Genomic DNA, 24,821 nt, shown 5'->3' on the forward strand with positions numbered 1-24,821 from the left:
TTCAAAACGTATCCTGTATGTCATGCATCCAGCCATCGTACTTTCTGTCCCCTGACCTTTGGCACAGGATCAGCTTTCCGATGCCTGACACGATCAGGTGCTTGTCTGCCCTGAGGGATCCTGAACATTGCCTGTCTGCAGAGCGTGAGCTCCCGTGCCCTGCCTGCTGCTCTCAGGTCAGGTTGTTTGGACTCGAAGCACGCGCTGTGATTTCCTTTCAAATAAGAAGTCAAAGAATTGTCCTTTTAAAATTTTCTTCTATAACCTGCAGAATTAAAATTGCTTTTCTGACTCTCATCTGCAAATATTTAAATACAGTTTGAAGTCCTTGCAAGAAATATGAGCCACTAACCTGCATCCCAACACTGAGTTTTGAAGCCGTATCTTTTTATAGCATTTTCTCTACTGCTTATGAAATGTAATCTGTCAGGACATATATTGTTTTATGAAGAAAACACAACAGCATATTTTTGCCTTTGGCACAGAACTATGAAGTGAAAATAATTATTCTCTAGGCAGTTTAATTGATTTGAAATGTTCCTACAGAAGACTTGGTTCTTGTACAGTAGTCTGTGTATAGATTTCAGAACTCTTTAGAAAATAAAAGGAGAAAATGTGTTGACAGCTCCTTAGCTAGCTGAAGACATAAATATATTTTAGGTTAAAGAATACTTTTGTTTTGTACCATAAATAAAGAAAAATCTGAATTCCCTTGCTAAAATTAAGATGTTTGTTATACTCCATCAGAACATGTGGGATCACTCTAGGTCTACGCCCTCTTAATGAATTAAGTTAAACTCTTGGTACATGATTTGTTAAATTCATCCCTATTTAGCAAAGAAACTTTGGCACATTGCTATTCCTGAAATCCACAGGCTTAAGCTCAGACAAAACTGGGCCTCTCCTAATACTTTGCTAATTCCGCCTTTCCCATCTTACGCTGGCCCTGTTTTGCTTGTTTGAGTGGCTCACACAGAAAGCTCAGCCCAGGAGCAAAGGTCACTCCCCCGGTACAGTCTCTTCGTGCTGCAGGAAATAAAGGTGAGAGAACGGTAAGCTGACAGTGTCCGTGTGTCCCTGACACAGCTCGCAGCATTGCGTCTGCACCCCAGCCTTTATGACTGCTCCTTTCTTTGCGTTTCTCATGCACTTCCTTGTGGCCTCTCTTTCCAGGCTGCGTTTTCATTTTCTTCTTTTGGTGCTTCTCTGCCATCCTCTGCTGGAACCATCAGTGCCCAGGCTCTGCACCATACGCCAGAGACGTCTTCCATGTATGCAGTCACCAACACCAGCAGTCGTGTATTAGATCTTTGCATCCGTAGGTAACCTTAACATTTCTTGTTGTGTGCCAACTTTCTAAACAAGATTTTTCTCTGTTTTACTGGCAATAACAACTTAAAAACATTTTTGTTATTTGAGACCGTCTGTCAAAAACAATTACTTAAATCTTAAGCTTATTTTAACATTTCTGGTTTTAGCCTGATGCAGCTCAACCTGATTTCAAGGGTTATTTCAAGGGATTTTAGTTAAGAGCAGTCGGTGCAGGATCAGACACATGGCATTCACAGCCACATGTGCATCTTACCGTGTCTGCCTGTCACTGTATCATCATATTTTAACACCGTTATTCGTAAACTGGGGACTGGCACTGGAATATGTTCACAAGTCTTTCCCTATACTTGTGTAAAAGCGCTTTTAACAGCCTATAAACACTTTTTAAAGTAAGTCAAAATAACAATCCCAAAACATTCTCATGTACAAAGAAGTGGTTTTATTCTTATCTTAACTGAAAGCCTGAGCAGAAAACAGTGCTCTATCTTACTGCATGCAGGAAATCCAACTGTCGATCACGGCTGGAAGGTCCCACAGTCCAAAATTTTGCAGTCCACTGTAGGCCTTTCATTGTACGTCGGTACAGCTTCCAGTCGCTGGAGAACCTCCGTGCCCTCAATCACTTGCCTGTGGTAGGGAAAAAGAGCAGCTCTGAGCTGTTGTCACTGCCCAAGCGGCATCCTCTCTGCAACTGCTGCGGGGCCGTAACAGAACCAAGCAGGCTCTGCTTTTTCTTTGCCATGGGGTAACAAATGTCATTGGTTCTTGATTAAATGGTTGCCAATTGGTGTTGCAGGAGATAAGAAAATACTATGAGTTTGCACAGTTACATTTATTTCAAGACATAAACCTTGTACCCAGCTGCAAATTACTTTTGAGGAGAAAGAAGTAAAAAAAATGTGCTAAATGTTGGAAGTGACAGTTATTGGAAGAGTCTCCTGGAGAAATACCTTTCATTTTCTCCCTTTGCAGTTTTCAAGATCTTTTCAGAAAGTCTTAGATAAGCAAAAGAATAAATTATCCAGACTTTTCCTCTGTTTTCAAAGTGAGATGGCCAGAAGAGAAAATGTTTTCCAGTTTACATATACGTTAATTAAGAGCTTGTCCTGTAGAGATTAGCCTTGTAACAGGGGTCAGTTATGCTCAAGGATCCTGCACCTTCCAGATTACACAGAGCTGGTGGCAAGGCAGGAACTCGAGGTAAACACCATGGGTTAGAAATCTGTCCAGCCAGCCATCCCACTTGGTTTGTTCTCTGTAGGTCAGGCAGTCATGCTTTTCACATCCTCCCAAAATGCTATCCATAATGCAACTACATGGAAACCGCACTGTAGATTTCTCTCTCTCTGGCAATACATGCATATTTTACGCTCCTATGCCTAGCAAGCTGCTCAGAGTAATTATCTTCCTTATTACATTTTGGAAATTGTAAAAATCCCACCAGGGCCAGCCCTGTGCATTAACCTACTGAAACAAGCATTTGCTCAAACAATTTCTCTCAGCTCCTGCAGGCAGAGCAGAGGCTGGAGGCTTTGCTCAACAGCTCTGTGCCCGTCAGGGCACACCTTCAGCTGACACCAAGCTTTAAAGGCACCGATTTGTAGCCTTCGTCCTTGAGAGCCCCCAGCAGCTGCCTTAGCTTTGCCATTGGGTTTTCCAGCTTGATCAAGCCAGCCCAGGCCAGAGACGTGGAGGGAGGGGGGTACCTCAAATCTGATGTATCCATCCTCCCCCTGCCAGAGACATCCATGTTGCAGCTGCCATAGGGACTTAGTGGACCTCCCTCCTGGGCAGCAATGTCCTGCAGAGCTAGGGCAACCTCCTGCACGCTGCAGCAGATGCAGACTCGTGCTTACATACCCAAAGGCCACACACTTTTTGTCCAGGTAGGAAGCTGGCTGGAGGGTGATGTAGAACTGGGAGCCGTTGCTGTGGCGGCCCTTGTTGGCCATCCCGAGGACTCCTCTTCCCTTGTGATGGATGGAGAAGTTTTCATCTGGGAAAAGAGTTCAGGGATAAGAGGCAGCACTTGTGCTGCTTCCTTCCTCTGCTGCGCTTCACTTCCAGCTCCCATAACCTCCCACTCCCATAACCTCCCACATCCTTCTTCCCCATTCACACTTTTCCTTCTCCTTTTTCCCCAAAGGTCCCCCTCGTCATGTCTCATGTGAATAAAGTCTGGTGCGAATCAATGTCCATCCTAGAAAAAGCTTCCTGCTAATACTCAGTTTTCAAGCCAGTAAAGAAGCCAATGAAAAATACTCCTGGAAAAGCACTTCGGGTGTTTCTGAATGTTGGAAAAAGCACAGCGATGCCTCTGTCTCCCTGTTGTTGGTCTGTAACATCTCTGGCTGGAGGAGCTCAGGACACCAAGCATGGTGCTTCCCTGGGGCTGCTTCAGATTATTCCCGCTGTCTGTGTGAGGAAGCTGCCAGGCAGAGGAGCAGCAGGGTGGGATCTCCACCTGCACCCCACCTGTCATTCATCTGCATTAAGCACATCACCACCTGGACCACAGCATGAAATCGTGGAGGATCTGGGGGAGCATGGCTGGGGGCTCTGAGGGTGGCTTGAGCATCTGTGCCAGGAGGAGCCCGGCTGGGGAGGGATGTGTAGAAATAACTCAGGAGGGACAGCTGGGGATGGAGAGGTGACAGCGTAAGCAGAAGCCGTGCTTGTGTCTGGGGGATGGTGGCGAGGACTGGATGCTTCTTCCATGGACAGGAGCCCGGCGAGGAGGTGGGGAGCTTGGGAGCACCAATCCTGACCTCCTCCACTGCTTGTCTCCTGCCTGGTCATAGCGAGTGGTCCAGGGCCCCATAAAACACTCAACAAGCTTGAAACTGTAAAAATGTTTAGATTTTAAAATTGATTTTTTTGATCATTTTTACTCTGTTTGAGTGCCCTTCTCAGAAGCTGATTCACAAAAATGGTAATTAAATGTTAACTGCAGAGTTACTCCCCGAATGCTGACTCGTGGTTCGCAGAATGACTTCAGCAGTCTAATTTTGGAGCGGGATGCTCTGCGCTACATGATGCTTCGATCCAAATGTTCCTCTGTAATTACCTCAGTGCTTTGAGCTCATTACGGTAAAATGTAGCTGCGTCCCTTTAATTTCAGCAAGCGTTGCAGTGAATGGAGGTGTGCCAAGTGCCCGGTTTCACAGAACAGAGTTTCGCCATCTGACAGAGGCATCTGTCACTGTTTGCAGATATCGAAGATATTTGTCCTCTGTGTAAATAGGGTGGCGGGAAGCACTTGGAAAGCAATCTAAGCCTTAAAATAGATGGGCGTACCCGAGTGAACACCTTGCTGGAGGATGAAAAGCAATGGGCAACTTTTAAATGTTAAGGAGAAGGAGCAGGGCTCTGGGCAGTGGTGGTCAAACCCGCCAGGCTTCCTACTTGCAGCCTGCTTTGGCTCGGTGCATGGCCTCGAGGTGAAAGTGGGCTCTTCATTGCCTTTGAAAATAAAGTTTTCAGCTACTCTTGGCACTTCTGATCTCACTGTTGGCTGCTGCCCAGCCTGCTCGAATATAACATTGGTTGTGTCTTTGGCAGAAAGCAAGCTTTTACATAAGAGAACATAAATCATTTTCAGAAGCGCTTTAACTGCCCTAAAACATCTTTACGGGTAGCATTTAATCCAAACGGAGTATCCCAAATGCCTATGTCAATTATATGGGTGTTTTTTCTTAAATACTGCACGTCATAATGTTCTTTTTTCTTTACATCTTATTACTTTCTATCAGCATAGAGGGATATTTATCGTTAAACTCGCTCATGCCTGTCATTTCTCGACTTTCACAGATTATGGACCTTCTGCACGTAGTCGGATTCAGAAGTAACTCTGTGTCCAACCACGGTCACAGAACCGACAGCAGCGCTGCCTGCGGTGTGCCCAAGCCTTGAAAGCTGCCTGAGGCCCAGGAAATCTGGAGGTAAAGTCAACTCACTTCCATCACTTTAAACACATGTGAACAAGTGGTATCAGCAGCCTGGAGATCTGCAGCTAACCCACATCCAAAGTCCTTCCACAAGGGTGAGTATTCGTGGTTTGAAGTGGGCAGGCGGGTGAATCTGAGCCCTAATTTTGTCAGGGAAAGGGGACAGGTGGAGCTGAGCACCCAGCATCAGAGGAGGGGGCCAAGACTTCAAGTCAGTGCCTAAAACAAACTCTCACTGAAAAAAAAATCAAATTATTTCCTCCAGGGAAATGAAACAATGTGATTTTTGCTTAAATTTGCCATTTGCACAGTCAGGTAATTAAGGAAACATACCTTCAAAGGTGGGACCATAGATTGACTCTCCTCCATCTCCTTTCCCAGTGACTATGTCTGTAGGGCAGACAAAAGTAGCAGTCAGAGGCCACGTGTATCACAGGCAGGATTCGGGGTTGTCTGAGCAGCTCCAGCAGAGCTCGGAGACATGGGTTCCTTATCTGCCAGGGAAACAACTGCACAGACCTTTCTCTTTTAGTATCGACATTTTAACAGACTTTTGGGAAGAACTTTACACGAGTCACTGCATCAGCTGAGGATGGGACAGGCTGGGAGAAGGGCGTCTGTCAGCGAGAATGGGGTTAGAACAAAAAAGGAGGAAAAGGCAGTTGTGATGCTACGGCACGTTAAGGCTGCTAACTTGCTTGAGAAAGAAGGTATGGTAAAAGAGAAATTCCCATTGGAACAGATTTCTGATGGGTGCAACAGTAATTTTAGGTTGTTTTTGTGGAGTACATAGATACCTGCTTAGATGTTTGTGGAATGTACAAAGTGCATCTTCAAAGTATAAACTTAAAATGGATTTGAGCACTCGTGTTTAGAGTAAGCAAGGCAAACACAGGAAAGAAATACAGGTAGGTAAGAGAGATGAAAGACCAAAGGAGAGTAACAAAGGCAACATCTCCTGATACAGCTCACTATCTGATCCTCCCTTGGGGTGTTGGACAAGCTGAGTGATGAGAAGTTCGTGGTGCCTTTCTTCTCAGCAGACAGTGCCAGACTCCAGGCTCTGGAGCTCGAGAAGCTCACCAACACGTCTGGCACGGCTCTGAGCCTTGGCTAAATGCCTCTGTAAGTTAATCTCTCCATAAAACAAGTAACATGTTTTCCTGTGGATACTCTTTGTGTTTTAATGTTTTGATTAGTTTCCTAAGTACTTAACCAAAGATATTTTGAAAAAGTCTTGGATAATTAAAAGAACAAATTATCTACGCTTTTTATCTATTTAGAAAGTGAGATGGCTAAAAAAGATGCTTTCCATTTTTCCTATGTATTGATTAAGAGCTTGTCCTGCAGAGATTTGGCTTTTCCATTGTGTTTGGTTATGTCTTCTTGGGCTGTAACCCATGCAGATCATCCCATCCCACTTCTGCTGTGACCCAGATTTATTCAGGCCGTTTGGAAACGCACCTCCTCCTTGGATCCACCCGTTTTTTACCAGCCGATGAAAACAGGAATTTTTGTAAGTCAGCTCTCGACCACTGCAAGGAGACTTCACTCCTCCAACACACAGAGCACGGAAATTCTCACAGGTTTTGGGGCACGCATCAGAAAAGAGCTGCAAAGTGAGTGTGCGAAGAGAAACATGAAATTCATAACTGACATCAACTTGTCAGATTTTGGTCCCCCCTCCTTTGGCAAGTGAAACCACAACATTTGGTATCTTTGCTCTTTGCTTTTGTTGTTCTTCACAGCAACATACCTCAAACAGAAGTGTCCCGACGGGCTGCTCATCAATGGCTATGTCCAGGTACACAAACACGTGCTGTTTGGACACGAAAAACAAATCCAGTGAGATGAAGGCCAGCTTTCAGTGCAGCCCTCACTTTCTAACACAGCTCAGCGCCCAGCAGCCCAGTGCGAGCCGTCTCAGCAAATGTCTGCGGGATTGCTGGCACAGAACAGTATTTCTATTGCTTTGTTTAAATAAACAAAAAAGTAGAGGACGTTTCACTCTATTCTAGGGCAGAAATAACCCTAGTAATGCGCTAAAGTGAACTCCTGGGCAGGGCCCACTTCTTCGCCTTGCACTTGTCCACACGCCTGTCGCAGCCTGTACGGTAAGGGCAGGACAAATGAATCAGCAGGAATGTCCGTCCCATCACCCCACCAAAAGGCACGTTTCTTGCTCTGTGCCCTCCGTTCTCAAGTCTGCGTGGAATCAGTGCGGCATCCTCTGCATTTAATCTGATAACGCGTACAGCTGGCTGCACACCTCGCACTCTACTTGTAAAACCGTGTTACTTGCCTGGCTGTTCTTCAGGTGCTTGGTGTAGAAATCCTCAGAGATGGCTTGATAAAGCGCCTCGGGCTTAAAATCGCGGTAGTCCCACTGGTGGAGGGCCCACCTGAGCAGCTCCTTCTCGTCCCCCAGCAGCCACCCATCAACGAAGCACATCACGCGGGAGGCGTATGCCCACACCTCACCTCGCAGTTCCTGCGTTGCAGAGGGGTTAAAGCCTCAAGGAATTATTTCCATATTGAGTGAAGAAGCGACAGGTAACACCACACCACTGCTCAGGTGGCCTGGGCTATTTTTTATGTTTTATCTTTTTTTAAAACCACAAATCTGGCTAACCCAAAGGGACTGCACCCCGGGTTTCGGTGAGTTGCGCTGATGTTGCACACAGCTCAGGGTCTGCTGCCTGCGTGCTCCTCTGCCCTCGTCCCCCAGGGATTTCCCCAGGGCCACCCAGCACCTTCTGAGCAGCACTCACAGACATAGCCAAGCCTTGAGGGCCCTGCTTATCTTACCAGCCAGAAGTTGCCAAACAAGGGGCCCACAAGCCAAGACCTACTCTCAATTATAGAGGTGCAGGTATCTGTTAGTAATGAGAGTTACCTTCTTCTTCTCCTGTAAATATTCATGCCATGCAAATTCTAATAAAGGACATATTACAGGATCCGCAAACTTGCTTGGAAACTTCAGCTTCAGCGCCTGGATTTTCCAGATAAGGGAAAAAAAAAATGCTTACGAGCAGTTTAATACCCCTCCGCCCTGTCCTCTCCCAGCTTGTACTTCCCTAATCACCTGCAGCCTCCGCCACGTGTTAATCCAGTTACCGCACCACTCCCCTCCTGCCTTCGGCACCTGCAGAAGCAGGCACCCGGCACCTGCCGTAGTGCGCACATCGCTCTGAACGCCTACTCGCGGATGTTGTGGGGTTTATTTCTACCACTCCCCGCTGCTCACCTCAGCTGCGCACTTGGCCACGTGGAAAGCCGGGTCCCGGAGCAGCCCCGTCACCGCCACCGCCACCACCGGCAGCCGCCCGCGGTCCATGGCGCCCCTTCGTCAACAGAGCCCGGTGCCACGGCAACCCGGCCACGCACCTCCTGCAGCGGGTACAGCTTGTCTGTAGCACGCATGCATCGCACGTAACCATACAGAAAGTTAAGGAGTTCTCCGACTTCTCTTTTCACCGGGGAGGAAGGGAAAGCAGACTGCATGCAGCACGTGTGGCAGAGCCGGGAGCTGGATCATTTTAAAAGAAATACCCCAGGGGTGAGGAGCCGCCTTCTGATGGCCGCTGGGAGCAGGTGCCCAGCAAAAAGTGTAAGAGGAAGCAAACATGGCAGTGGTGCTTCCCCACTACCCTCCCAGCCTGCGGTCAGCTGCTGCTCACGGCTTTTGTGGTACCTCAGTGCTCAATTCCTTTTGGTGTGTCTTTTTCATGTGAATTTGTTTGCTTTTTGGCCAAGTGCAGAAATCTGGCATCCGCAAATTCCCATGACAGTGAGATTTACAGCTCAAGAACACCCTGGGTAAAGGAAGCTCCCCCCAGCTCTTTGCGTGATGCACCCTGTGGTGACATGACGGGACGTTGTTCCCTGTGGTGAATGCAGCCCAGCACGGTGACAAAGCAGTTCGGGAGGGGTCGCAGCTATCACAGCAAAGCTTTCTGCCACCCCAGCAGATTTGCTCACTTTCTGCTACAAAAGCGGCTTTGTGGGATGGCTGCGGGTTCAGCGAGGGTCGCAGCCAGCTCACCTGTGTCAGGTCACTTTGCTTACAGTCTCTGAGCAATGTGGATTTTAGCGTACACTTTTATTAGACAGGACAAAACTTGATGCTGTGTAAGGTCAGAGATTCATGGCATTGCAGAACAACAGAACAGTCTGCACGTCCCCAGAGGAAATTCATCCTCAGCACGTCAAAATCCGACCACCGATAAGACAGCTGTAATTTTCATGCAGAAAAAAAACAACATGACAGAACAAACCTATGTTAAACACAACAAAGAATTATATTTGTTTCTTGTCGTAGTAACAATGCACGTTTGTATTTACTTTTTTGGAATTGGATATCCCAGTGGCTTCATGAAGTGCTACACTTGTACATAACCCCAGGGGCAGAACCACAAAAGCCTGGAGCCTCGCAGCTGGGTAGTTCTGAACCACTCGGGGAGCTTCCCAGAAGTTAAGCCTGTTTGCAAACTGTGGCCCATTCTTACAGAGAGAGTTATTGCACACCTTTTTCTTTTCTTTTCACATTTTTTTTCTTAATTTTCATTTAGGTGTGACAAACACGCATTTTTCAATGCACTGACTTGAAGCTTCATCACAAGTCATTTTTGCTGTGCTCACTACTTTTACTGCATGATGTAGTTTAGCACAGAGATAAGACTGTGGGAAATAAATCATCTCCACTAGGAAAAAAAAATGCACTTTTGGCATATTAAAATCCCATCAGAGCCGAAGCAGTTTTAGTTTGTGTACACACAAGGGGTGGCAGAGAACAAGCCTAGGCGTGACTCTAGCTAACCACAACCAGCCGGCACATTAAACTCCAGCTACTTTTTCAACACTGTGGCTGAACGAAGGTCAGGAAAGCCCTTTTCCTCCTCTCCAGGCTGCCACAGGCTCTGCAGCTTGTGACAAGCAGAGCCTAATTTTAGTAGCATGACCATATGGCTTCTGTTCCGGCCAGAAAATTATATAGCAGCCTTATAGAAATTCATTTTTCTTAAATATATATATATATATATACACACATACACAAACACATATAGCTTGTTCTTTTTCACTGATAATTTCTAGGTGTGCAAATTCTTACTGCCATTGTGGGCAAGAAGGAATTAACTACAAACCCCCTGCTAATAGTCAGCTAATAGCCAATGAAAACCAATAGTCAAAGAAAAAAATGCAGCAAGAAAAAGAAAAAAAACAGCAGTTAACCACAGCAGCACAATATTGTTAGCTGTGCAGGACTGTTTTCTGAAAATTTATGTTACGCTTTTTTAAAAGAGAGAACCGGCCAAGAGTCACAGACTACTTGCTGTCTCTATCTATTCCTTATTTTATTTCTCCCCTTCCTTTCATGTCCCTTTGTACTTCAGGTACACAAAAATCTTCTGAGCAGGTTGCCAGTTACTGAAACCATTAATTATCAAAATGCTAAGCTGGATGCCTGTTTTTCTTTTCAGCCTTTCTGTTACCCACATATGACAATCTGAAACTGTTTTGCAGGCTTAGTCACAGTACTCAAAAGGGTGTAGATGGTTTGCGGGTGCTAAGAGTTTGCTGGAGGTGTGCTCGCCCAGCTCAGTACAGGCCGACGTACAGCACTGCCATCATTTCTGAGAGAGGATTACAGTGAAGGAAAGCATGGCAAGCACAAGCAGTTGTACAGTAAGTTTAAAAGATGATACTGAAGCCCTTTCGAAAGGCGTGCAGCTGATGTTCTTGGAAACATGAAGTGCTTTGAAACATGTACACGTGCCCTGACACATGAGACCCGAGAGTTTTCCTTCTGCGTGATGCTCAGAGGGTTCGCCCTCGCCAAACCTCTCCACCTGCTGCCCCTGCTGCCATTTCAGTTCCTTTCAGTCCGAGAGAGCACCGGAGAGAGGCCGAGAAAGAGAACAAAAAGGCAGGCTGGATTAATGTAAATTGGGGCAGCCCAATGACTACAGCACCGCCCAGCAGGAAGAATAATGGTGCGCTTGTTAAAGATGCAAACGCCAAAGAACTTCACAGCAAATACCTGGAAAGGAAACGCTGCCCAGCTCATCTGCTGAAGCTGCTGAACCACAACAGACAGGGCTGTGGTGGCTGTCAGGAGGGGCAACGCTGCTGCTGCGTGCCGGCTCCTTTCTGATAGATATCTGTGCAGGGACAATGCAGCTGTTGGTCACCCAGCTGTCAAAGCAAACAGTGTGGGAGGCTTCAAAAGTCTTCCTACTGCGAGAGAATGAAGGACAGATTCGGCTGAGGAAACAAGGAAGACCTCTAAGGAAGCTTAGTCTTCCATGTGGAAGGCAGGAGCTGACGTAATCAAAAAATTTAAAGCAAACCCAAGGGGGAAATGTGATTTTGAAGATGACGATATACTCACTAATGGGCTGTTCACAGACTGAATTTCTCCAACAACTGACTGCTGCAGGAATGACCCCTGAACACTTCTGGGATCTGGTCCCCTTTGGGAACGCACAGAAACCAGGCTACAACTGGGGATGTTAGAAAAACCTGCAGGCCACACCAGGACGTTCCTAACTAAAGCAAAACTCTGCATCCAGCTATTCCAAAGATACTTTCCGTTAGGTAGGATTAAAATATTATCCAGAAAATAGCAGTGAGCGTACTACAGTGAGATGCTGGATCACCTAGAATATGTTTGGATTTTTTTTTTCTGCGGGGAAGAACTGCTTGGGCCAGAGATGAACAGTGGTCCAGCTTCTGTTGAAAGCCATTCATTGTTCACCATCTTTTATGGAAGATCTGAAAAGGGATGAAGCATACAGGAGTGCTGTAGCTCGCACAGAACTGCAGGTCTGTGAGAAGCAGCCTCTTTAATCCTATGAAGAACAGATAAAAGAGGTCCTGAAACCATAGCTCTGGGAAGTACGGCATCGCCAGTTCTCTCTCCACTCTTTAAGAGGAATTGGGAAAAAGCGGAATTGGGAAAAGCCTACAGAGCAGGACTGCTGGCCCCAGGCAGATGCGCGCACAGGGGAGGCATCGCGATGAGTGCCCAGACGCAGTGGGATGCCTGCTCTGCAAACCAGTCTCCTCCTGGCTGCTCCCCTGAGAATGTGCTTCCCACGCGTCTGGACACCTCCCCACTCGCTCTGCCTGCCACGGGGAGACAGAAAGCACTCATCGGGGCATCGGGTAAGGGATTAGGAACTAATCCCATACTAGCCTTCATTGAAGGTGAAGTGGGGAAAGATTTAAACAAACGAACAAAAACCAACACACAACAAAACAACAGCAGCACAATAGGCTAGGTCCTAGCAAACACCAGCCATGGCCTGACCGTGATGCCTAACTAGCTCAGAGAGTGAAACAAACATTTTACTAATGGATGCGAGCCGATCTCTTCCCTGAACAACTGGCAAGGTTGATGCCAGGCTCAGCATCCCCAACTTTAATGGAATAAACATTCAGGTTGCAGGAGTGCGTGAGGAGGCAGTCATTGCCTCCTGCCCTGAGACACCAAGAGGCAGTTGCTGTAAAACCCCTGGTGGTGCCTCTGAGCACAGCAGAGAGCATAAAACAAGTGCAAAAAATACGTCTGATCCACAGCGACGGCGTCCCAGCTTCTAGACGCAGAACTGCATACGCTGTAAACTTCAGATTGCTGAGGCTGAATGTTATTTACAGCTAAACCACGGGTATCATTGGCAAGCAGCGTAAGCGCACACACAATAGCCAACTACCTACTTCAACACAACGTGTTTGCTCTACCCCATTGGAGTTTGTTTAAACTTTCACTTGGAGAATCAGCCAAAATCTTCAGGAAAAAAAGCCGGTATTGCATTAACTTGCATGTGGAAGAATAGTAAGATTACTTTAGGGGTCACACACACTGAGTAACTTACAAATGGAGTGGCATAAACATACAACTGCATTAATCACTCACAAAAACAGATCTTTCAATAGTCTACTTATTTTCCTACTTTCACGTCCAAAATCCTAATCTCATTTTAACACAGTAAGCAATGAGATGAATTTGCTAAGGTTATCTTGCGTGAGGAAGTGAGAAGCTACGGTGCTTATTGGCTAGGGAGGAAAGGTATTTAGAGAGCTGCTTCGAAGCATAGTTTTAGCGGCACGCATTTTTTGCTAAATAGTTCTTGGTGACAGCTGGACTGACAAGCAAAGCTGCAGCGGTTTCCTTTAACACTCAAAGCAATTTTAGGCTTCAGTTGTAGCCTTAAAAATGCACACACAGAATAGAGATTGATTTTCATCTTTAATATAAACTCATTCACTACAAAGGAAGTAAATGGTGTCAAAATGCAACATTTGTGGTGTGAGAAACCACACGAGCTTTTAATTTCCCAACTGCAAGCTAAAACGTGTGCTGGCAGCTTAAGCAATGCAGAGTGCAAGATTAGTCACTGCTGTGCTATTCACAGAAGCAAGTTTCTTCACTGCTTGTTGGGTGATTTGGTAGAAGAAGAGCATAAGAAAATTCCAAAAGCAAAACTTCCTTTTTAATTATAGGGAAAGGGAGCATCCAGCAATGCCTGTGTGACTGCAGCTCGAACATGGTTTGCAAGGGGAACTTCACAATGAACAATTTCAAGCACAAATAAAAAAAAAATCAAAAAACAGAAGAAAGTGTTTAACAATTATTTCACGGATGGCTTGGAATTTAGCTTGTAACCAACTTCTAAGCATTTCAGGAGTCATGTCAATATATGGCAGAGTTGCACATTACAGTATTTTAGTTTACCTTCATTATAGATAGAAGTTGTTGGTATGAAACCACTGGAATATTTATCTTAAATGTATACAATTCAGTAAGATTTCTGTAGCTCTTACAACAAGCTTCACTGTATTTTTTCATATGTTCTCACAGCACCAAGACTTCAAGATTTTGAAGTACAGCTGCAGAATATGCTGCTTCTCCTCAGTGGCAGGAAGTATAAATTGTATTGCTGTTCTGAGAGGGAAAAAATAAAAAGGTGAAAAGCCTAACTAGTGTTCTGCTGTGGGATGTGGCTATTTGTATTGATCTATGCCCACTGTCTACCCTCTTCATGATCAATCTATATAAAACTTGACCTAGTCCTTTGAAAAAATTGAGATACTTACCGAAGTCCAGCAGCGCACAGTCAGGAGCCTGCCTAATACTTGGGTAAGGAACATCAACCAGAATTTGAGCTCCCCAGAACAAGACAGACACTGACACACTGGGCTGAGCGCAGCAGAAGACTGCCAAGGTGATTAAAGAGCTGGAGCTGACAAAGCTGGGTCGCTCAGCCCTGAGGAGAAGGGTCTGGGAGGACCTTACTGCTGTCTTCAACTGCCTCATGGGAGGGCGCAGAGAAGACAGAGACAGACACTCCTCGGAGGTGTAGCGGTAGGATGAGAGGCAGCAGACACAGACTGGCACATGGGGAATTGCCAGGAAATACAGGAAACATTTTGTCACTACAGTTACGGTCAAACACTGGAACTGGTCGCCCAGACAGGCTGTGGATCTCCATCCTTGAAAATGTTCAAACTGAGCAAGATGATAGACCGGCTGGCCTCTGAAGTCCCTTCCACCTTAAACTGTTGTACCATTCAAGAACTACTCTTTTATGCCAGTGACTCCCTCTGGTCAGTCACATAAGCCAAGCATCAAAGATTTTGTTTTGTTTCTAAATTCACCTGCCAATGTCTTATTGTTTTACATTTTTCATCTGTTAAAACACAGAATACCACTGTAAATCACAAGAAGGACATTTTAAAATGAATATGAGGAAAGTATCAATGGCATTTTATCTTGATTTTAACACACCTGTACGCTACATGAGATGTTAACAGTAGCTGAACTTGAAGATGCAAAGCGTATACTCCGGCACGGCATTTTATTAAGTTGACAAATCTTTTTGTTAGCAGTCAGTCACTGAAAACGATCTGTACACATCTAATCTAGACAACAAAAATAGCTGTACAACTTTAACGCAATATGCCCCCTTTATATAGCTCATTACACTCTGAAGAGATTCTATTCATTGTCCAAGTCCCCACGAAAACAATTTCCGGCTCTAACATATATTAAAAGTAACATTACATTCTGCTCTGAAAAGTAGAAAAAATAACACTTTAAATATAAACTGGCTCCTAGGCTTAGACCGAGGCCTGTCAGGAAGAGAATTTTGCACTTAACAGACAGTGCCTTCAACATCAAGAGCTCTTCAAAGTGCTTGGCAGAGCGTGTGAACATTATCCACGCTTACTACATTAGGAAACTAAGGCACGGAGGTCAACTGCCTTGCTCACTGTCACACGGCGGGCGAGTGGTGGAATTAACAGAACTCGGGCGTTTCAGTTGTCCAGTGTAACCACCGCATCACACTGCCACTGTTCAAGTGCAATGGCTTAAGCATTTCTGAGGAGCAGAACTCTTAAAGCATAAAGTAATGGAAGGGGCGAGCCGGAACCAGGCAAAGGCTGCAACAATTTCAACCCAACCCAATTTGGTATTCAATAAATCAAAATGCACTTAAGGGAATGGTCACACAGGAAGTTATACGTTAACCCGCAGAGAGAAAGCTCATTAGACAGAAGACATAAGGTGTGATCTTTGCAAAAAAGTACTGGTTATCTTAAGCTTGACAGTAGTGCAGGTAATGTAAAATCCAGCAGAGAAGTTGTACTTTCAGGTCAGCAGATACCTTAACACTGTTCTTCAACCAGCAAGGCACACTTCCCTGAAAAGTCACGTGGAAATGCAAATTACAGGGCAAGTATCTGCTCAGTAGGCATGGATGTGTAAGCGGCACACACACAAAAAAGCATGAATCGCTTGTGAGGTATGGACTAAATGGTAGAGAAATACCAACTGGTAATAATAAAAATGTCTAAAATAAATAATATTAAGAAAACTGAAAGTCACCCATGGAAAATCACCAAGAAATGCATCTTCAGATAGATTATGCTGCAGAAAAGGAAGTGTGACGCGTGTAATCACTGCTTGGCTGAGAAGCACGCTGTAGCCTAGCCCTCTGATGACAAATAAGCATTTTCAGAAAGGTTGCCCTTGAATAGGATGCTCATGAGCTGACTCATTTACCGACAGAGGCTGCTGATGGGATTCAGAAACCTGTACATTTTGATTCTGTTCTTCACTAATTTGATGGGAAGGAACTGTATCTTGGCTGGAGTGAGACTGTTGACTTGATTCCTGAGTCAGCTGCATGTGCTGAGCTGGATGGGAAGATCCTGCTAAGTGGATGTGTTCATTTTGCCCTTGATGAGCGTGGAGATGTTCTAGTGCTTCCTTGGAAAGAGTGATGACATGCATTTGTTCAGGCTGGGCAGCCTCTATTTGGTTTGCCATCATATTGATGCTTTGGATTTGCTCCGCTTGCTCCTGCGGAGCTGAAAGCAACAAGTTTTGCAACTGCTGCGGTGGCTGAGCAAGCAGCGTGAGGTTAGCAGCCTGCCCCGTTGTCATATTTGGGGCATTTTCTGCAGTGACAATGCTGATGCCTTGATTATGACTGGGCATGAAGTTTATATTATGCACTGCGTCTGTAACCAGCAGTTGAATTTCCTGCCCTCCAGAGGTGGCAAGTTGATACTGCTGCAGCTGAAGAATGTTTCTGACTTCCGAATTAGTGTTGCTGCTGGGAGCAGCGCTGGCTTCCTGAAACTGCTTTTCCTTGCTATGAATTTTCAAATGAGACTTCAGGTTGTCCAGACGAGCAAACTGCAAACTACATTCCGGGCAAGAAAACGGCTTTTTGCCTGTGTGTAAGATACAGTGTCTTCTCTTAGCACTGGAATCAGAGAAGGATTTTCCACATATCCCACAAGAATATGGCTTTTCTCCTCTGCAAAAGAACATATTTGATCTCATGAAAATATTCACTTCAAAAGCGCTGCTTTCGACAACTTAATATAGAAAAAATCAAAACAATTATTTTCTTTTGCTGCATCATAAACACTTAAGAATAGTCAACATTAAAAAATGTTCTGTTTGACTTCCTGATTTCTACACAACTTCACTCACTGTACAACACCTACATTAGTCTATATATGCCCAAGAGCTACAGAGGTAACATAACTTCCCTCCTGTCATGATACCAGAGGTACAAGCTCTGTGCTGATAGATCTTGACAAAAACGCAACAACTTATAAGGATCGTAAGCACTGACTGTTCTCAGAATGTTTATTAATAGCGTGGGCTCTCTAACTGAAAGAAGTCTCCAAATCCTGCCTTGCTGCCTGTCTCAAAAGGACAAGAAATTATACTGGAAATATTTGCTTTTAAGGCACAAAACAGTCCTCTAGTGATTTCAAATCTGACATGCCTTTATGCAATATTCACATCAGTAAGAGCTAAGGAATGCTATTGAAAAGACATGATAGACTACAGGAAAACAGGAAAATGTTCCAATAACCTTGTTACACCATGGCTGCTGTTTTGCTGTCAAACAAAAATTCACAGGAAATTTTTTTCATAAAATAATACTGAAGTACATCGTCATTAAACAGACAATGTACAAAAGAAGAATCTTCAGTGTCTTGGCACACTAGTATTTAACTGTGCAATACTTTCCACTACTAATTATTTATTTAAATAAATTAAACAAAAATGCCAGCCCTTAAGCATCCATCCCAAATGCAAACAAACCTTGACCATCCCGTAATCGAACATGCACTGGATACAGGTATCAGATGAGAAATTACAGTTTTAAAGAATGTGATGAAAATGAGACATACTTTACCTGTGAATTCTAATGTGAGTCTGAAGAGAACTTTTAGCCGTGAATGATTTACCACAAATTTCACAAGTGAAGGGCTTCTCACCTGTCGAAAAGAAATTTGACATCGTTTTTCATGTAGCACTTCCCATGAATTTATTTAAAAATGTGACATTTTACTGTACATTGTTCTTAAGCATGTAAAGCCAAATGATCGTGTTTCTGCCATGGGTCAGGATGGATAACTGAAACGGAACAAACTCACTCGTTAAATGAGGGTGTAAAATTTGGAAGGTACATCTCCGATACGTCTCCTCTTTGAAGACAGAGAACTAGGTGATCCAAGCCCTTAGAGCAACAAAAAACGTGCCTAAGACAGATGCAGGTGCCTCAAGCTCAATCCACACGGAAGAGGTAAGTTTGAAAAAGGCTGACCCTAAACTAGTAGACATTAATGCCAGGCTCACATGCAGCACACCAGACGAGTAAGCCCCTATTTCCAAACCTGAGAAGTGAATCCATTACCTTAACAAGCCTGTTGACCTCTAAGACTCCATCCTACACCTGCAACACCCTGGGAACACGTCCCATGTCTCTGCTCATGGCACGGCGTTTGGAACCAGATGATCTTTACAGATCCCGTCCAAGCCAAACCATTCTATGATTCTAACACCAATCAGAGAAAAATACAACTTACAGTGGGTTGAATATTTTTTTGTTTGCTTTTTACTGTAATTTTAATTCTTGTGTCTAATTGAGTAGAAGCAGAGTGACTGAATTAAATAGCAGAAAGGTTCACAAGAAACAGATACTACCCAACAAAACGGATGCCTAACTCACACCACAGATTTTCTTTGTTGCACTCGAAGTCTTTAAGACACTAGGTAGGAGAATGCGGATCACCACAGTGCTAACTCACACCACCCAAGCATACTAAAACTCAGCACAGGGCAGTAGCCGCTTTCCAAGGAAGCTTCACGTTTAGTGTAGAACTGCAAAGCTTATCGGCTTTCATCCAGCTTCAGAGGGCTGGGGTGAAGTTTGAGAACAAGAAATGTTTGTTGGAAGGGACATCTAGAGGTCGCCTGGTCCCAGACCCCACTGGAAAAACAGGAGCAACTTAAGGGGACCGTGTTCTTATGACATCCAGTGCTACAGAACTGCTGCCAAAGCGTAACAGTCAAATCAACGTTAACACTCTTCCCCCAAACTCCTCGTGATTTTACTTCTTGTTTTTGAGATGGAACAGATCCATTAGCATTTCTGCACTGGTAATACTGGTGTCCGGACTGTCTTTTCCAGAAGCACCATCTACTGCAGATCAGTTTCTACTAGAACTCAGTTAATCTACTTTTGCAACTTACATGGCTACTGTGCTCCCTCTCCTCATTTCCCACCACCAAGCTTATCTCCTGCTACCTTCACAGCGCTGTTATCAGCTTCAGATACAGAACTGTTGTGTGTAAACACACACTACTTTGTCCTCAACAAAAAAGACAATATTTAAAAGTATCACAAGCTAACACTATCCCTGATACATCAAAAACTCCCAAAAGCACAAATTCCAACCCCATCACATCCTATGGAATTTAAAGCTCTTATTTTCACTGAGAAGGACATGAGTTAAAATTCACAACTTGATCTTGTGCACATTACAACAACCACATGTAATATAATCATATATAATTCAATTCTGAGAATTCTGAGAAGGAACAATTGCCACTGTTTAGCGCTATTTTAAAAGAAAATATTTAAATGTCATCTTATGAACTTCTTCAAAGAAAAGTATTTTAAGAAGCTTATGCTTTGTCATCATGAGAGATCAACTTTTTTTTATTCCTGTTATCCAGCCGTTCAAGTATCACCTCGCCCTCTAAACCTCTGAAAACACCCTCTGATGTCACTTGTATTACACCATCCCTTCCAGCCAGTCTCCTGCCAGCATCTGGCAGGATTATCTGGCATTTTATCATAATAAAAAGATAAACTGAAATAATTATTTTTATGGTCAGCAACATTTTCCATAAGCATCCATCTCCCACAGACAGGAGTGCCTGACTCTTTTAGGATGTACATTTTCTGTTCCTACGTAGTCATTTCAAGCCCAATAAACGCTGGATGTGGCTCTCTTGATGAATTTAGTTCCCAGTCTAAGATTTTACCACAGGAGAGCTAACCAACATCTTCTGCAGCTGGCTTCCTAAGAAAAAAAAAAAAAAAAAGAAGAAAAGCCTTTCCTGTAGTAGGTACTGCTTCTGCACTGTTGTAATACGCGCTGTTGTGTGCTCATTATGCAAACTCAATACCATATCTCGTAATTTTTAACACAGGCACCATTAGGTATAAGCACAGCTAAAGCTCATCCCAGAGAAATGAATGTCCTTTGCGCAACGTATCTTTTTGTCTGTGTTATTTCAAGAAAAAAGGATAAAAACAACCAACAGACGGTATTACCTGTATGTGTTCTTAGATGTTTCTTTAACTGAGCTGCATCCATGAATTTGCGATGACACTGGTTACATTCCGGCAATGAACGGCCTTGTCGCAACAACAAAAAAAGTGTCAGTGCATAAGTGATCCCCTGTATCTCTTCAGTGACCTTTGTTAAAGCACTTTCCTGTAAAATAACCACTTTGATATAATATAGAGATAAAACACAAGGTGATTCACTGCCTTCTCCCTACCTCGTCATGAAAACTAGCAGGATGACACACCCCTATGCCTCTGTTTATTCTCAGCATGGTAGAAGAGAGGACTGACACCTGCTCCCCCTCAAGCTTACTTTCTCTTGAACCTTTGTAAAATCCGATTTTTTCCACCATTTCCTGCGTATGTGATTCTACCTCCATCTTACTAAAACAAAACTGAGTAAAACAGTTCTTAAAGCTTGTCTGCCATTACTAATTCAAAACAATGGGAAACTACAAGGCAACATGCACGACACTCAGCACACAAGTGTTTATAAAAACTCCTAGCTTATACGTAACATGGACAGCAGAGCTAAAACGAATGAAATTTTATGGTAAATACAGCACAGTTAGTTTTTAAACATCAGAAGGGTCCTCTTCAATTAACTATCTTTTTAAACGTTCCACTTACTGTACACTATTCAGTCTTTTGAGCCTAAATACATTATTAAAGAAGAATATTCAGCCTTAGTCAATCTTTATGAGGACAGATGAGCATGGACTGTCAGCCAGCTCTTCAACCCAAACTTGTTATACCTGTGTGTACTCGATAATGGCTCTTCAGCTGTCTCTTTTGGCTGAAGTACTTCCCACACTGATCACATGTGAAAGCTTTTTGCCCTGTAAAGAAAATCACTTATTAAAATGCAAGCCGCATTTAAAGTTTGTATAAGAAAAGGAAAAAAAAGTCAGCACATACAAGAAAGAGCAGAAACACTTCTTTTCCCCAGAAAGGCACATTTCTGGGGGTGGAGGGAGGTTACCTTTGCCTTGGAATATTTACCTGTATGTAGGCTCATGTGCTCCAGAAGAGAATGCTTTGTTGTGAGAGCCTTGCTGCAGACAGTGCACGTGTACGGCCGCTCTCCAGTGTGCATCCGCTCGTGGACCTGAAGAGAGTGCTTCTGGGAAAAGCCTTTGCCACATTCACTGCACTTAAAAGGACGCTCCCCTAAAAGCAGATGATGACATTTGTAAGTACGGATGTGATATTTCTCACCAGATATTCCAAGCTGGCAGTGGGACTCACTGCAATCTAGTATCTACTACAAATGACTTTCAGATAGTGATAAGGAGAATTAAAAGAAAGAGGCAGGCCTCGTGTAGCAGTAAAAATATTTAAGTATTGCCACATAATTCAGTGTTTTAACAGAGAAATGATTAACCAAACTGCAATCAAGGTAAGACATAAAGGCTAAGAGATCTCCTGATAAGAAAACAGCAAACAGTCTCAGAATCACAGCCTAATAATTCGGATCAGTGTGCTATTTTGGGCAGCTCTTGCTATGGACAACAGCCCATACTTAAACAAGGGGCTTGCATTTAGCAGCAAGTCACTAAATCCTATACTCAAAGAAGCAGTCTCTTAACGCCTACCTGTATGACTTCTCTGATGAATAGCTAAAAAGTGATTATATTTAAATACTTTGCCACAGTCTTTACAGCGAGCTTCAGAACCTGTACGTTTTCTTTTTCCATCAGTTCTCTTTGCCAGTCCTTTTTCATCCTCTTCACCAAGCAGCTTATAATCTTTTAGTTTGATTGACCTCCTTATTCTACGTTTGCTGTAACGGCTCTGAGTGCTCTGCATTCCTTCAGATTTGGGATCATAATTCTCATCCTTCTCAGCTGACAGGTCGACAGCAGCTTCTGAGCCACAAGCAGGTTCTGCTTCTTCTGCGTCTTTCCTTGCTGTATCCTGTTCACTGACAACTGTTTCTTCTGCTGCCATGTCTTTTTTCATAAAATTTTGCTTGTTTTGCATGGAGTTGTTCTCTCTCAGCTGCACATCTTCAGGAGAATTTGCTGCTGATTTTTCTTCCTGGACAGTCTTGACTTTCCTCGGTCGCCCTCGTTTTCGCTTTGGCGGCTCTTCATTTTTCTTGTCACTTGCAATAAGGGCTACGGAGGTGCCGCTGTTAGACGGCGCTGGCAGCGCGCTACTTGGGCTGCGGCTGGCCTGGTAGTCGGTGTAGGCACACACCAGGTCATTCACTTTCAGAAGCTGTGCGGTAGCTAGAATTTGCTCTGTGCTTTTTTCGCTGGCGTGGAGGTAACCAGTGTAGATAAATTCTAGTAGTGCTCCAAAGGTGTCAGCAACCATTCCCTCCAGCATGTAAATTGACTGCCCTATTTCGCCCTCATCTACAAACATCATTGAAAAGTACTCACTGCTGGCAGCGAGCAAAGCTTTATGGGCTCTGAATTGCACATTCTCCACTATTAGAGTAATGTCACAAAGAAAGTCTTTTTTCCTTTGTTCTTCAAAGTTAGCTAGAATGGTATCTTTGTGAGTTTTCGAGTGGATGACAACCAGTTTCTCAGAAGGGTCAGGAGCCGTCTCTGCCATTTTTATTGCAAATACGAAAGGAGGCACCTATAAGAATAGAGTAAGTTTAAAAAAATATCTTGGAAGTCAGCATTTAAAGATATCAAGTATTGTTTTGTTTACTAGTCAACAGAGTTCAACAATTTCTAAAGCACTTCTGAAACCTCTGAATTGTCTTTATAAAGTCAATTCTAACGCTGACACAGGTTTCTTTCTTCAGAAAGTGTTTTGAAATCCTAAGAAATGGCTACAGATAGTACAGATAGATACAGAGATCAGAATTACTGCCAGTTATTTTATTTGTTTAGCTCTAATGTACTGTGAACTGTACAGCATCTAAAAACATGGCTGTCCCTTCTGAAAACTCTTTCACAACTAAAACAATTGAACAAAAAGATCTCTTTGTTCGCTGCTCCTAAGCAGAAACAAACAAACCAACCAAAAAAAACGTCAACTGCAGCTTCATCACTACAGATGCCCCAGTTCAGACTATTCAGGCTATGAAATCCTGTAAACAATGACAAAACTTGGTTTGCATGAGCCTGGCCAGACTCCATGCCCTTCCAAAAATTTCTCCTTCAGAACACATACCTGTGAGGCTTCAGGCTATGTCCACAATAAAGGCATAAAGACAGCAGATTTTTCTAAGAACTGTGTCTAAAATAGGGTTGAGTATGCTAAGTATTAAGCATCAGTTTGGCTTGCTACACATTTTCAATTATAAATATAGACAAAAAAATAATAATCCAGCAATTTCAGAAGAATACACCAAATGAAAACACAAAGGAAGATGTGCCAAAAATGGTCATTTCACAAGGACCAGCTGAGCCAAATGTGAAACAGGTTAGCTACCTCCATCCTAAATTATAGAACTGACGTATTAAATACAAATACACATTAAAGTACAGCAATCAATGAATGTAACAATTACGATTACCTGAAGTAATGCTGTAAGAAACAAAACGTGTTACATACAGGTGATACCAAAGTGCTACTGAGGTGGCCAACAAGTGATTCTTTAGGCCCATTCAGCCACCAAATAGCTCATGCTAGAGCCAAATTAGAACAGAACAGTTCAATATGAAGGGACCTGCAAAGGCAATCGAGTTCAACTGCCTGACCACTTCAGGGTACACAGAAGTTAGAGCATATTACTGAGGGCGTTATCCAAATGCCTGCTGAACACTGACAGGTTCAGGGCATCAACCACCTCTTCAGGAAGCCGGTTCCAGCATGTGATCACCCTCACGGTAAAAGAATTTTTCCTTATGTCCAGCCTGGTGCAGTTCTGTGCCATTCTTGTGTGTCCTGTCCTCGGTTACCAAGGAGAGGAGAATTTGCCTGACCAAACGCAGCAGAGCCACGCTGACCTGGGAGTCCCAACTTCAGGAGGCTGCAGGCCTGATGTTCCTGGGGCCCCCTAAAACACGCCTGCAGGTCCGTCCCTCCCGATTTGCGGTGTACTACAGGGACTCCTGAAGCACCAACGCGGCCTGCAGCCGTCCCCTACAACACACACGTCTCCCACAGCGGGCTGTGCCGGTTCTGTGGGTTCCGGCCACCCGAAGCCACATCCTTAGCCCCTGCGGGGCACAGCCCAAGCAACGCCCACCCCCCACCCCCAGGCTCGGGCCGCGGAGGGGCAGCGGAGCGGAGCCGGGCTCCGTGGGGGCCGCCCCGCCGCCCCCTCCAGGCCCGGGCCGGGCACTCACCGCTCCGCCGCCGCCGCCGCGCTTCCGGCGCCGTGACGCGAGATGGCTGCCGGCAGCGCGGCCCTCGGCGGCCGCTCCTCCTCCCTCCGTCCCTCCTCCTCCTCCCCCGC

At 44.5% G+C, this 24,821-nt stretch overlaps 2 protein-coding genes and 1 long non-coding RNA gene across 10 annotated transcripts; 1 reads left to right on the forward strand and 2 right to left on the reverse strand.

The window, feature by feature from the left end:
• The first annotated feature begins 643 nt into the window (after positions 1-643).
• LOC121067306 lies at positions 644-7,099 on the forward strand. Of its 5 annotated transcripts, none has more exons than XR_005818221.1 (6): positions 644-1,052; positions 1,174-1,318; positions 3,479-5,273; positions 6,247-6,404; positions 6,686-6,898; positions 7,028-7,099. It is a non-coding gene; the product is annotated as an uncharacterized LOC121067306 (long non-coding RNA). The 5 variants fall into 5 exon arrangements; XR_005818220.1 differs by having other exon boundaries at positions 644-1,041; XR_005818223.1 differs by having other exon boundaries at positions 644-1,041; positions 5,143-5,273.
• On the reverse strand, positions 1,573-9,721 carry PPIL6 (peptidylprolyl isomerase like 6). 2 transcript variants are annotated; one of them, XM_040551638.1, is made up of 8 exons: positions 8,527-9,715; positions 8,176-8,271; positions 7,582-7,770; positions 7,036-7,098; positions 6,744-6,891; positions 5,613-5,669; positions 3,193-3,328; positions 1,573-1,959 (listed from the first exon to the last, which is right to left on the reverse strand). In XM_040551638.1, exons 1-8 carry the CDS (start codon positions 8,614-8,616, stop codon positions 1,848-1,850), a joined length of 891 nt encoding a protein of 296 aa, XP_040407572.1. In that variant the 5' UTR covers positions 8,617-9,715; the 3' UTR covers positions 1,573-1,847. The 2 variants fall into 2 exon arrangements, with proteins under 2 accessions (XP_040407572.1, XP_040407573.1); XM_040551639.1 differs by lacking the exon at positions 8,176-8,271 and having other exon boundaries at positions 8,527-9,721.
• Positions 9,722-15,117: 5,396 nt separating this feature from the next.
• On the reverse strand, positions 15,118-24,821 carry ZBTB24 (zinc finger and BTB domain containing 24). 3 transcript variants are annotated; one of them, XM_040551641.1, is made up of 7 exons: positions 24,712-24,821; positions 22,048-23,047; positions 21,455-21,622; positions 21,208-21,291; positions 20,438-20,521; positions 18,008-18,089; positions 15,118-17,110 (listed from the first exon to the last, which is right to left on the reverse strand). In XM_040551641.1, exons 2-7 carry the CDS (start codon positions 23,018-23,020, stop codon positions 16,300-16,302), a joined length of 2,202 nt encoding a protein of 733 aa, XP_040407575.1. In that variant the 5' UTR covers positions 23,021-23,047; positions 24,712-24,821; the 3' UTR covers positions 15,118-16,299. The 3 variants fall into 3 exon arrangements, 2 of the variants coding, with proteins under 2 accessions (XP_040407575.1, XP_040407576.1); XM_040551642.1 differs by lacking the exon at positions 24,712-24,821 and adding an exon at positions 23,937-24,655; XR_005818225.1 differs by lacking the exon at positions 15,118-17,110 and having other exon boundaries at positions 18,026-18,089; positions 20,438-20,600; positions 24,712-24,803.

This window comes from Cygnus olor, chromosome 3, assembly GCF_009769625.2.
Source record: "Cygnus olor isolate bCygOlo1 chromosome 3, bCygOlo1.pri.v2, whole genome shotgun sequence".
Taxonomy (NCBI): Eukaryota; Metazoa; Chordata; class Aves; order Anseriformes; family Anatidae; genus Cygnus; species Cygnus olor.